Genomic DNA, 14,388 nt, shown 5'->3' with positions numbered 1-14,388 from the left:
GTCAATAATATCTGCAATCAAAAATCCCATCCGCTACATTTCTTAACAAGCAGAACCTCTTTCATGAAGTTTGATCGTTAATTTTTTTTTAAATGACACAAATATTTGAAAGTTCGCAGAGTTTGTCAAAAAATTTTATCATTTAATAAAAAACATACTTGGTAGAGATAAGTAAAATTTTTATTGTCTCCAAATCCCTCCTGCTTAATGCTCACAAGTTCGATCCGTATTCTTGTTCCCACCAGCGGAAAAACCTTGTAAATTTCTTTGCCAGCGTTGAAACGTTCCACAACTTTTTTCATTTCGACTGGTCTCGAGAAACCAAGAAATCTTGAATGGAAATCAGGGCTCTCTTGGAATTGCGCCTCGCATCTTTCCAACTCCAGCATAAATGCCTCAGGCTCAGTTAACTCCTCCATCATCGCTTGTGCATCGCACTCATTTATGAAAACAGCGATGACGCCGATAACCCAAGTTTCAAGCCTCATATCTGTTCGAATATTAGTTTTAATGCAAATTATGCGATGCAATATTATAACTTCCAAAGCACTGTTCACAATCTGGACAACTGAATATAACTTGCATCTATCGGCTTTTATAGTCGCAAACTATCAAGTACGTATTTTCTTGCCTACTGTCTGAGTTTTTCTTTCATCCTTGGGTGTGGTTACTCGTCTAGTTGTCTTAAACTTGTCCCATTATAACAAATGCTAAGTCTTAATTTGCAGCTGAACTCACCAGTGCTCAAATTTAAAGGTCTGAAGGTCATCGAAGGCGAACAGCTCATTGGTTTATTTCGAAATATTATTGTCTCATTATTTTTATCCCACCCCCATATGTGGGTTAGGAATATTACAGAAGACCTACATTTTGTTTAGCCAAAGTCGGCTGATCGATTTGATTTTTGTTTAATTTGTTAAATTCATTCTATGATTTCCTGACTATTTGTTCCGACCCACTTTAGTGGGGGAGGAACTATATACTCAACTGGGTTTTTGTTCAGTCAAAATTCGCCGATCGTAGAGGATTGTGAGTGGTATCATATAGAGTTGGTGAACTGCTTGAACCAACATTTTTGACCAAAAAAGTCAGCTAAAGTTTTAGAAATTCATCACTTTTTCCTTTTTTTAATAAAAAATGGCATCGAATATGCCTATTTGGCTCATTTTGCCCGCCCAGTTTGAACGGTGGTGAAGACAAACGAAGGTCACACAATCTTCCCTAAGTCAGATATGGACTAAGGTTAACTGTACCGGTTCCTAAAAAGGTTTTCTGGAAATATTATTTTTGCAGTTTTTAGCTAATTTAAACCGACATTTACAAAAAAACGCCTAGCTTATATTAGATATAGTAAAACTTTCATTTCACAAAAAACTATAAAGCTGTAAATTAGAACAATTGGGTTTTTCAAATGGTGAGCATCAATAGCAAAGCTAGCTTTGGTCTCATTGATGAGTATTGCAATGAAAAAGGATTCGGATTGTATTTTGGGTCTCTCTTTACGAAAAACTATTTGCATTTTTTTCAAAGTTCAGATGAAAAGATTTTTTTTCATACAGCTGTATCATTAATAATGAGTGCTTGATTCTCCGGTACGGTCCAATGAAACAATTTTGAGTGAGCATTTTTTTTCTGCAACATTTTGTTTTCGTAAAATATCAAATAATTCTGGAGGAGAGTTGCCAGTATGGAAATTTTTTGGAAATATCTTCCTATGGAAATTTTTTGACAGAGTCTAAATTATCAAATGTCTAATTCAGTGTCTGGGGAGTTATCAAAGAAACTATCGAATGCTTTCCGTTGATACTTAATGTTTTTTTTGTTAATATAACTCGATGAGTATCCAAAGTTCATTACTTATATTCATAACAATTTTTGGGTTAAGTTAGCCATTACGGTAAAATTTGGTACATCGTTTTGCTGTAATGTAGAAGCAGCAAAAGAAAAGCCATTTTTGATCTAATTGTCAATTGTTATAGTTCAAAAATGTTCGGATTGTAATGGAGCGTTACATATATTTATAAATTTATAAATATATATATATATATATATATATATATATATATATATATATATATATTCGATTTTTTGCCTCTTTTGTTTTCTTTTATGCTAGTTACGGACCAGAATCCTTTCATGTCAAACGTTAATTAATGACAAGTCAAATTTATTACAAGAGTAGGTCAAAGAACACACCTAACAATATCGTCGAAAACTATATGGTTTCTTGGCTTCAACTCCGTTTGCATAAAAATGTTTGTCAAAATTTGAACTCTGTCTTTCTTAAGTGTTAATGTGTAGTCTACTGACTTAGTCTCACAAATGACATGTACAATGGGCTTCTCCAGCAATTTTTTGGTTAAATATCGACCGTTTTTCAATTGAAAGCTTGCTGTTGTGATGTCTTACTATATTAACAAATTTGTGTCCAAAAAAATTAGCGGTTTTTTGAGATTCACCACTTTCAGTCTTTTTTCTGCACCCTTTTCGCATAGCCTGATTATAAGAGAAGTAGCAATTTTTCAAGCGGAGTCGATTGCAATTATGATTATGAATTGCAATTTGAATGTAAAATTGCAGTTTTAATGTTTTCCTAGTGGTTTTTTCGGCGTTGATACTACAAGTTTTTTTTTCGATTTTGACATTTTTCAATTTTTGAGGTTCTCTTTTGTTTTTCTCTGATTATCACATTAATGGTACAAAAATGACACGTGACACGTCGCATTTCACATTATTGACGTTCGAATAAAGAGCAAATAATGGTATTCCAAATTTTTGGTGTATAGATTTTGATCCTATAAGCTTCGACAAACTTGCCTCTCAAAATTGAGATGACTGTTGATTTTCGTCTGTATTTGTGCTTTTTGTATTCTTATGAGATTCTGGATGACGTCATTTTTCAAAATTTTGGTAGAAATGAAGCCATTGATTAGTTTCAGTTGATAGCTAATTATTTAATTGACTTTGAATTTAATTGTTTTTAAAAAAATGTAAATGAATTTGCTAACTTTTTTACATTTTTGCTTTGTATCTAATTGTTAATTCGTCTCAAAAATTGCAGGTTGCATATCTTTGTTGTTTAGATGGAGGTCATTTTGTTCAGTTTATTTTTATCAGATGCTATTTTGACGTTTTCGTTACCTTTTTTTTAAAAGAATGGACGGAGGCTGAGTTTTTTTCGTTAGTATTGGTTGTTGTTTGATTTGATTTTTGGTTTGCTTAGTCTCTCACGCTCTTTAATAGCATTAATCATTGGGCTTCTAATAATTTATTCTTTCTTTTGTTTATTGGCTAGAGCCAAAGAGTTTTTCAAACGGATCAAGCGATCATTTTCGAATAGAAAGTAAATTTTTTGGTTGAGCGGGGTCAAACATCATGTGCAAACTCTAATTATTGAGCTTCATCTTTTAAGAAATTTTTTCAGTTTTGTTTTTTCACTAGTTGTAGTGTTTGAAAACGATATATTGTGAAAAAGGTACTTGGATACATTATATCTCAAATCAATTACCCTAAAGTCTGCTCTCGGAGATTGTAAAACTGTCGGTTTCTGTTCTCACTGAATTTGTTAGTTTGATTCAACGCTTAAGGCCCAAGGGATGAAAGTAAAATTTAACAATTGTAAAAGGTCAGTTCAGCTAAAAATCTTGTAAATGATTCTTTGTCACTGTTAAGCAAGCTTTTGTAGATCTTTATTCAGCCAGTATAAGTTCCATTAAGTATCTGAAGCTTCTACGTTTGTGCCTTGGGTAAACAGAAGTTATTTCTTCAACCTGCAATAGTTTTTAGCAATGAACGTATAGACATTTTTGTGTGGACGCACATTGCTGATCCAAACCAGGAAACAATAGGCAGCTAAAACCTTGTTTGAATAACTGGAATTCACTTTAATTCAATTTGTCGTTTTATTTGAAAGCGCAGTTTGTTTTTTGCTTTATTTGTTTGACCAGATTTTTTTTGTATCACAAAACATAATCTATTGCAGTGCTGAAAAGAGGAGAAATTTTGAAGGCTAATTCAAGCATAATTTCAGCGTACTAATATTGTTTTTTACCTATTAGCAGACTGAGAACAAAATTGAAACATTTTTGTAAATCCATTTTTTTAGATTATTCAAATAGTTTTTTGTAATATTTTCATTCACGACTAGTGTGGTATATTATGTGGCCTTTTTAGCAATCAGAATCACAATTTTCGTCAACCAATATATATTTTTTAAGGGTCCTTTTTATTACATTCTCGCAGCATTGCATCACACATCTGAAATCTTTTCGGCATTCATATTTTTACAATAATTCATCATCAGGGCTTTTGAAGTTAAAAAATCACTACTGCCGCTAAAAATGAGTGAACATATACTCAAAGAGTTAGCTTTCTTTTTTCCTTCCATAAATAACACAAGTAAATTCCTACAGACAGATCCTAATGAAATTTTTCATTAACTCTTAAAATCAAAATTTTGCTATAGCCACAAGTGCAAGGCATGGAAAATTTCAGGGGTCAAAGTTCACTTCCACTGTTAAAAAATTGTTGACAGCGTGTTTTAAGTTTTCCCCACGTGTTCTCTTTTAAGTTTTTTTCAATAAAAATAAATTACTTGCATCTGCAATTTTTGGTTCGAAGTGACACACATACGTTTTAAAAAATATGTTTTTTGGTCTGTTTTGTGATTACTTTCAAATTTTTGTGCTCCTAAGACGTCTATTGGTAGAATGCTTTTTTTAAATTGGACTAATGGTTTTGATGTTAAATATAGAGTTTGAAATGCTTTTAACTTAATTTAACTTAAATGGTTGATATTAGTTTTAAGAAAATCAGAGAGTTATTTGCAATTTTTTCAAATCAGTTTAGTACTTTCAGTTGAATTAAGATTCACTGTTTTTACTAATTTTGCTTTTGATCTTGGAAGTGAGGCCTCTGATTTTCAAAATCTCGCTTGGTTGTATTTCAGGGACAATTTTTCTGCTGAATATATTATTTTCTAGGTTATTTGTTCCAGCACATCTTGCTCATTAGTAGCAATATTTTGAACTCAGTTGGAGAATTTAAGTCAGGTATATAATCAGATGGATCATAAGTGTGTGTGTGTTGCGGAAGCTTAAATAAGCATCACAACATGACTTATGGCTCAAATAAAATTTCAACTACTCAAATATTGCATAGACCATTGTTAACAAATTTGTGTGCAGATCGCATTGGCAACGCAATAGCAATTAATATATAAAACTAGCACACGGGAAGCTGATTGAACTAATTTTTTGATAAAGCTAGAGTACAGTCGATAAAAAACATTGAAAACGTTGTGGAATCCCCCACTTTTCCTCCTTCTGCTTAATTATAGCCAGATTGCTGAAAGTTTGGTTTTTGAAAGTATATACAGTAAACCGACGGCAAGATAACTTGTTTTCTGTAGTGAAAAAGTAGTTCATAGTTTTTCAAAAGTCAGCATTTTAAATTAAGAGAAACACATATAAAATTTTCTAAAAAGCAATTTCAACAAATTGGACACAACGATTTCTGAAAAAGGAGACTTCTGAGCAATTTTAAATGTAATCAAATTAAAAAATCTCCCCAAAAAACTGTGCATATCTTAAATTTTGCTCAATTTTTTTCAAAACCCCAAAATATCATATAAAAAATTTGCTGTCCAGAAACTTGGGGTTCATTGTGCCCATTTTGAATACCGGCAAACCTTATTTCATGTTTTGATTTTATTTTCCTGCCGTTTTTTATTGCAATTGATCGAAAATCCAAATTTAATGGATTTGTTTTACGGCTGATTCTACGAGAGCATGATTTGAATAAAATGGATTTCACTACCGAGATGCCAATTTGACGATATCAGCTGGCTTTTGTTAATTAATTTCAGAAAGATGTTTTGTTGAAACACAATTCAAATATTCAAAACTTTCTGTTTTTCGCGAGTGTTTTTAAGATTTTTCCTCTAACATAATTTAAAAGTTTATTTTCCTGATAGTGTTTAGGTATATCTGGGAAAATTTTTTACTCAGTGCGCAGAAATGAATAATAACGCTTCGGAACTTTTTTTGCTCCAGTTTCTGCTGAAAGATCAAAAAAAAATTCAGTCCTACCTAAGACACTTATCGTTGCGACTTGAAGAACAGATATTGTAGCAGTTGAGAAAAATCCCTTGATTGATATTGTTGCAGAAAACATCTAGCAAAAATTGGCGATAACAAAAACGGAGGTTATTATGGTTGTTTTTTGAAATTATGGCAAAAGTGATTTGTAAATTTTCCTCAAATTTCATGAAATAGATTGGAAACAGTTTATCAACGCAGAGCAATTTTTTGGTTCTCAAAATAAGGCGGAAATTATTAACACTAAAGGCATTCGTTCACCTGAGACAAAAAAGAAAATATGCTACGCTATCGATGTTCCTGTTATTTTTCTGTTTTGTGATCTTCGATCAGAACAAATCGATATTTTTTTATGTTAACTAAATTGCTCGTTCAAATCAATTTGCATTCTAATGAATTGATTGAGATATGAAAATAATTTTTAAGTTTTCAACATTTGGTGACAAACTTTAGATCAATCTGTTAGGATATAGGAATGGCCAACTTAAGGCTCATTGAAAAAAAGTTTTGACTTGATTAATATAAAAAAAACCAAAACGTACTTAGTCGGTTCAGTCGTTCCGAAAGGCTTTCCATAGAAACAACTCGACAGTGACAACAAGACAGTGAAAAAGTCTTTACAAGTTGACAAGTGAAAATATAACTGCCTTTCCTACCAGTTTCTATCTCAAATACTGGACAGTATTGTGGCAAGATGTATAACATATAGCTTAGTCAAATTTTTATCACTTTATTGGATGATTTGGAAATGTATATTGCTCAATCGCTAAGGTATTAATTATACGTAATCTAGATGGTTACTGTATATGCCTATTGGAAAAAAAATGTTTCTTCAAAAATATTGTTGTTAATAATGAGTCTCGGTAAAGAGGTCGTTTAAAATAGACGTCAATTAACCATAGCAAAAGTACCTAATGAGCTCAACATTCTATGTGTATTGAACAATGACGTCTTTGATTCCATGACTAGAAGTTGAACTTCAGATTGCCATAAAAGAGATCACCGCTGAGGACTCGGCTATAACGATTCAATCTTTACGCGCCCAATTTTATAATAGCTGAGAATAACGTCAGAACCATCATTTGTTTGCGTACATTCCCAACTAAAGTGCTCTTTGCAGATATGATATCTTTTTCAACAGATAACAGACAAAATTGACTGCCGAGTTTTCACGAACAATAATTGAAGGAAGGCATAGAAACATGTAAAATTCACTGAAAATATCGTTAATTTAAGTTACAATGAATCAAGCGGAATCATTTTTATTTTATCAATTTTCTTACTTTCTACTAAGTCGTAGAAACCAAAGCTGAACATGAAAATTAAACGGATCCTCGATTGAGTGTTTGATTTCTATTATTCTTTTGTTACGTTAATGCATATGATGTGCATATATAGCTTAATTAAATTGTCTCTTTCATCAAGAAAGTCAATTTTAAAATTCGCAATCATAAATAATAATTTTAGTTTACCTGAGCATCAATTTTTCAACCCGTCTCCAAATATTCTGCACCGATTCATCAATTTTAGCAGCATTCTCGCATTTTTTTACAGTCCTGCCATGCGATATCATTCATAACCCTTCCATTCTTCGGGTGGAACCCTGTAACTTTGTAAAGGTCGATTGTTGTTCATGTCTATAATCTTGTTGTCAATGTTCTGATTGTCAATAATACTGTTGTCAATGTTGCTATCGTAACCAAATGGTTCTAAGCAAGTGCCAGGCTGTAGTAACTCCGCTTTGGCCAGTCCATTATGCAGTTGTACTTTGTATCTGCCGAAAGAGTGAGACACCTAAAATTACAAAACAAAAAATTGTTTAAAAAAGTTAAATCACATTCTTAAACCCAATAGTTGAAACCCGAAAGATGAACATCATTGAATTAGATCTGGAACCTCAATCTGCCAAAGTCATTCAAATTTCAATCAAGAATTATTTACAGTCCTATAGAAACATGTGATAACAGCTCTTATAGTTCAAATCAAAGTGTTTTTCCCGAACCTGATTTTCAATTTCACAGTAAAATTCTGCACTGAATCAGGAAATTTTTCAGAAACTGTTCAGAACTTATTCAGAGTCTGCTTATGTCACATTTTGCTCTAATACTCTCTGATTCAGACTATGAATCAGACTATGAAGTTTTTTCTGATTCAGACTCTGCTTTTGTCTGGTTTAGTTTAAAGTGAGAAATAAATCCGAGAGGCAATCGAGATTTAACCAATGTTTTCGTTCTGCCCGTGTTGAGAACAACGACGAAAAAACGGCTTTTTTCTGTAAGAAATCATCGTTTTCGTCGTTTTGATGTCGTTGTCATTAATTTCCGTCGTTTAGGTCCTAGCTACAACAATAACTGTTTTTCTTTGAATGGTTATCGAACAATTATATCTAGCAATCGTAAAAAAGAGGTGGAGCTGTTGCATTCTTCTTAAAAAATAACATAAATTGTCAGATAGTTAAAAAATTAGAAACCAATTCCGTTCAACTACTAACAGTTGCCATCAAAACCATAAAAGACCAAATCTGGTTCTCGTGAATTTACATGCCACCAAATTGCACTAATGAAGCCAATTTCTTGACGGTTGATAGATATCTCGACAGCCTAATGGTTGACCCCGAAACAAAAGACGTACTTTGTGGGGATTCTAATGTTAATTTTTTATTAAACAGCAAAAACGCCGAAATTTTAAAAAGCTTTTAAGCCGGAAAACGTCTTTTTATATCTAATAATAATGAGCCAACAAGGGTATCAAATTGCAAAGGTACGCTCATTGACGCAATATTTTCTAACTTTTTTATTAAAACAAAAGTTAAATCAACCTGTATAACAGATCATCATAAGGTAGATGGCTCTTTTGACCTCGATGGCAGACCAGAAAAGTAAATTAAAGCTCTAAAAAAACGCAATTGGCATAATCCAGATAATCCAAATCCGAGAGAAAGACTCAAAAAGGATCTCAGGTATCAATTAGAGGTCCACAGAAGTAGTTTAGAACTCTTACCAATAGACAGCGCCTTCAAAAATTTTCCCGAAATGCTCACTGAAGCATTAAACAGTCACCTCCTTGAAGAACATCTTACACGAAAAAAGAACAAAAATTGGATCAACAATGATGTTAGAAACTTAGCGATGAAAAAACGTGGTCTTAAGAAACTGACAAATGCAACTGGAAGTCCGCAAATTAACAAAAATTTTCAAAAAAAATTGTAAAAGTCTTAAATCGCTCATCAGATCTAAAAAACAAACTTTTTTGTCAAAATCTACTTAAAACCGATTCGGTAAAAAAAACAGAAAGACTTTTTTCAGCTTTATAGTTCTTTAGCCGGCAATTCAGAGTCCTCTATTATTTTTTGCTCACAAAATAAAATAGAAGATATTAACGAGTTCTTCCCAAACATGGGGCAAAAATTAAATGCAGAATCTTTAACAAGAAGTGCCGTTAGGATAGAAAAACAGATTCAAAGTAGGTTTCTAAAATCGATATCTGGAAATGACGTAAAGTACGCTATCAACAACTGTAAAAACAAGTTTAGCCTTGATTGCTGTAACTTGAACAATTTTTTCATTAAAAATTTTCTGACTGTTTAACAGCTCTTTACAACTATTGTTTAACAGATGCATAGAAATTGGAAAATACCCAGAGAAATAGAAAGATTGCAAAAGTTTTACCGTTCTTTAAAAATGGAAATAAAGATGACCCATCAATTTTCAGGCCCATTTCGTTGCTACCAATTATAGGGAAAGTCTTTGAGCGGATTATATGTGATCGAATTCAAAACTCCCTAAATGTTTTTGAAATTCTCTCAGATTCTTAATTTGGCGTCAGGCACGGGAAGAGCACAGTTAAATTGCAACTTTAATAGAAGAAATAAGATCAAATCTCAACAACAACAGCGAGAAAACCAAATGCACCTTTCTAGACTTAAAGAAAGCTTTTGATACTGTTAATCAAAACACTTTACTGCCAAAGGGTTATAGATATGGTCTACGTGGTTCTATATTCAACATTTTAAAAACATATTTGTCCAAACGAATGCAATATACATTATTGGGAGAAAAATATTCCAAACTGAAGCTTATAGAACTAGGCGTGCCACCGGGTTCAATTCTTGGCCCTCTTTTGTTTATTATATACATGAATGACTTAAGCTTGTCCCAGAAAAATCAAATGTTATTTTATAAGCCGATGACACTGTTGTGAAGACCAGAAGCTCTGCATCGAAAAATGACGATGATCAGAACAAAGCCTACATAACCTCAATGATTGGCTCATAAAAAAAACAAACTAACGCCTAACAAGGAAAAAACAAAAAGCATGCTTTTTGTAATGAAAAAAATCAAAAAAATGAAGTGTCAAGAACACTCATAAAAAACACTAAAATTGAGGAAAAACAAAGTTTCAAATACCTGGGCATCACGTTAGATAATGAACTACGTTTCTCAAAGCACTCAATGCTTGTGGTCACAAAATTTTTGTCGAATTGTTCTATCTTTTATAAACTGAGAAATGTTTTAAGAGAATCACAGATGATAAAAGCATTTAGAACATACATACAACCAATAGTACAATACGTAGTCTTGATATACGGGTCAACAACAATCACAACAATAAGGGAAATAGACAAAGTTCTCAAACGTATCGTGCGGCTAATTTTTCATCGAAAAAAGCTGAAAAGCACTTTTGAAGAAAGAATAAAACATAGGATCTAATTAGCATCAGAATTACATGCCTATGAGGTACTCCAGCAAACAGTAAAAAACATAATGGGACAAAATAATGTTTCACCTATTTCAAAGGGTTCCTCAATGCCAAACTGCCTGAAAAAAGCAAGCGGTTGATTAAAAACAAAACAACTCTAGGTGAAAATCTATTTCACAGTTTTTCATTAATAGTTAGGATAAGGTGGGTCTTAAGAATGCTTCTAGGTTACGATGACGTAATAATCGAAATGATTGAAAACATATCTAATGCCGAAACAAAAAAATTCTCTCATCAGTTTCTAGATATTTATATTTTGGGTAATGAGGACATAATCGAACAGTTGTATGAGTTTTAATATCACAACTCAAAGGCGTTCCAAAACCAGAATAAGGATTTTACTGCTAGGTTCAATGGTACCGTGACAAACAGTGCTTCCTCTTTTTTTCATTTTGAATCACTTTCATCCAGATAAACTGAATGAGACACTTGAGAACGGGCCATCAGCCCAATAGTGCTCTCCCACAGTCAAATATGTGATTGTATTTGTAAAGGTAATTGTGAAGCTACTTATTGACTGGTGGAAACAATTTATTATTCTTATTATTAAGTCATCTTTTGCGTGCCAGAAATGATCATTTATTCGTCGTTTTTTTGTCGTTTCTTACGTCGTTTTTTTTCCAGTGGAAGCATCGGTTTTAGATCTTTTTCGTCGTTTCGAACGTCGTTTTTTTTCAAAAGAAACTGTCGGTTTTTGATCGTTTTTTTGTTGCTTCTTTGCGTCTTCTCAGTGCTTAAAAGGACGCTGAGTTGGAAGGAGACGATGATTTTTTTAGAACCCAACCAAAACCAAAATTTGCGCCACGTTGTTTAGTTCTGCGAGAAACTCTGATTTTGATATACGCGAAAAATTCTTCCAACTAGCAGAAAGACAGGTAGTACATAAATACATAAAAGTTGGGAAGTACAAGTTCATTCAATGGCTGTAGATTTTGACGAAATTTATAATACAGATTAAAGGTTGTCGGAAATTTCCTCGAGTCAAGTTAAAAACACACTTTTTGAGGTTACTTCGTTAACAAAAATAGTAGATCTATGATTTTTGTTGGTTTTTTGCGGCGAAAAAAGAGACATTTTTTTTTAAAAAAAAACATAGAATATTTTTTATTTCAGTTTGTTTGGTTTTTTGTATTCTTTTGATCGGGCTCTTTGTGCTGTAGAACCCTCTCACTTTTTTTCGGCAACTTATAAAATTTAAGAGGTTGAGCTCAATGCGACATCAAAAATAGCAGTTAGTGTTTGTAATTTGAGATTTTTAATTTGTCAGTTACCACATTTTTTTCAGTTATTTTTATTTCAGACCTACAAAAACGCTCGATAAGTCCCAAAATTTGTTAAGTGGTGTTTTTTGTATTGGGCTAGTTTTATTAATGCAATTTTGGCCATTTACGTTTGGTTGACATACGGAAAATTAGTGATTATGTAAACAGAATTTTCCTATCAATTTTTTGGCAGAGGAATTTTACTTCTGATTTTACTTTTTCACATATCACAAGAGTTTATTAAAAAAATAGTCGATTTTAAAACGCTATGTGAATGAAATAAGCTATTGTTAAGAAAACTTCACTTTTGCACTTTAAATTGTTATATTTTTTTTGTGAAGGGCTAATAACACTGAAATTTCCTTAGCTCAATCTGTTTTTGAACCAATGCAGGAGGAAAAATATTTATGAAGGGTTTTCTGAGCTCAAAACCTTTGCAAACAAATATCATTCTGCTTCACCATAGCAGAATGACATCAAAATTGTGATTTTTTTTCGGCTGTTTTTTTGTCCTTTTCATCCAAAACCGAATAAAAACGGTTAATAAACCGATGTCAAGTTTTTTATGTGTGTCTGTAGTGTTGAGAAAAGTTCCTTATTTTGATTTTGAATCAGAGCTGATTCAGAAGTGCATTCTGAATTTTTCTCTTATTCATAGAAATTCAGAGAACATGGACTCTGAGTTCAGCTCTTATTCAACGAGATTTCGTATATACGTCAGATTAACATACTTGGTAGAGAACAATGTCATTTCTATTGGGTCCATATCCTTGCCGCTTGGTGCTCACGAGTTCGATCCGTATGCTTGCTCCCACCAGTGGAAAAACTTTGTAAATCTCTTTGCCAGCATTGAATCGATCCACAACCTTTTTTATTTCGACTGGTTTTGAGAATCCGGGAAATCTTGCTTCATAGTTGACGAACCCAGGCTTGCAGTTTTCCAGTTCCCGAAAAAATTTCTCAGCGTCTGTTAACTCTTCATTATGGGCATAGCAGAAATTTATCAAAGCAAAGATGACCCAAAGATGCATCATCGCTATCGAATCCAAAAATTACCACACTTTAAAAACTGAAAAAATTTTTATATCAGGGAGTTTTTATATTCCCATCAAAACGCCCATTTTTGTAAACATTTGTTTACTGTCTGATTTCTGCTTTGATCTTTTTGGGTGTGTTTATAGCCAAAATTTTAGTCCAAACCTTCTCCCATTTTAACAAATGTTAGTTATTTTCTGCGTTGCAGCTGTGATCAAATCCATTTTTAATTTGAAAGTGAACAATTATATAATCTGAGTCAGTATAAAGCAAAATCGGGCTATCTATTTACTATTTTTGAGGACAAGTGTTTAGCTGAAACTATCTAATTTTACAGAGGAAAAGCCGACGAATTTAACTATTAATTGAATTGATTTTTATTTTAAGATTTTAAATCGATTTACAGGAAACTCAAGCATAAAGGAGCACAGAGTGTCCCTAATTTCTAACTAGAAAAGATGGAGAGCAAGTGAAATAAATCCCAAAAACATCTTGTGTTTGCTGATTGGAAAAAGCAATCCCGCAAAATTGACACAAATGAGCTTCAGTTTATGTTCCGAATTAAAAATATATAATCAGCAAATGATCAAAAAATTCAGTATGGATTAAAGGTCCAAATTTCTTCGAGTGTATTAAATTCAAAGGAAGTCTCAATTGAAGAACTATGTTTTTTTGAATTAATTATACAAAAATAGCAACAAATTACAATAAGGTTTCCAACAAGCTTTTAACATCAAAAATCATAGAGGCAAAAAAATGAAAAATAATGCTATAATAGAGGGCCTTATTTTTAGTCATTAATCAGATTTTTTGTCGAAAAATATTTTGTATCAAAAATGAAGATAGTACTCTCAGGTTGCTCGTAACGATTAAATCATGTAAAGCAGATCAATCTGATAATCGTAAATGAATTACAAGATGGCTCGTGCGAGTCTCTGCAGAGCACAGTATGTTCAAACATATATCTCAGGTTTGTAGAAGCAACCATTAATTTTTTGGAGAGATACCGTTGCGACCATCTGAAAGCAACTTATATGCATCCAAAAAATATACATGTTATGTTTGAAGGAAAAAAATATGCCGTCTTTAATACGCAGACCATAACGATAAATCTTTAATACTATCTAGAAAAACAAGCGTAGTACAACTTGAGGGCCACAGAAACAAACAAACGTTAGAAACACAACCATACAAACACTTCACTAGCACACACAAACACAAATGCAAACGCCAAA

General features: G+C 32.6%; 2 protein-coding genes across 2 annotated transcripts in view; one reads left to right on the top strand and one right to left on the bottom strand.

The window, feature by feature from the left end:
* Positions 1-14,388, top strand: part of LOC142339120 (uncharacterized) — a 192,573-nt gene that overhangs the window by 29,572 nt on the left and 148,613 nt on the right. The window lies entirely within an intron of this gene.
* On the bottom strand, positions 7,445-13,167 carry LOC142339778 (uncharacterized). Its single transcript, XM_075390038.1, has 2 exons — positions 12,850-13,167; positions 7,445-7,892 (listed from the first exon to the last, which is right to left on the bottom strand). Exons 1-2 carry the CDS (start codon positions 13,150-13,152, stop codon positions 7,668-7,670), a joined length of 528 nt encoding a protein of 175 aa, XP_075246153.1. The 5' UTR covers positions 13,153-13,167; the 3' UTR covers positions 7,445-7,667.

Source organism: Convolutriloba macropyga, chromosome 5 (assembly GCF_964194025.1).
Source record: "Convolutriloba macropyga chromosome 5, txConMacr16.3, whole genome shotgun sequence".
NCBI lineage: Eukaryota > Metazoa > Xenacoelomorpha > Acoela > Convolutidae > Convolutriloba > Convolutriloba macropyga.
This window is presented reverse-complemented; position numbering and strand designations above follow the sequence as displayed.

Excerpts from the sequence above, each read along its gene's own strand:
- LOC142339778 (XM_075390038.1), bottom strand. The coding sequence starts at position 13,152 with ATGATGCATCTTTGGGTCATCTTTGCTTTGATAAATTTCTGCTATGCC. Across the intron at positions 7,893-12,849 it reads ATGACATTGTTCTCTACCAA|GTGTCTCACTCTTTCGGCAG; the intron begins GTATGTTAATCT and ends TTGTAATTTTAG.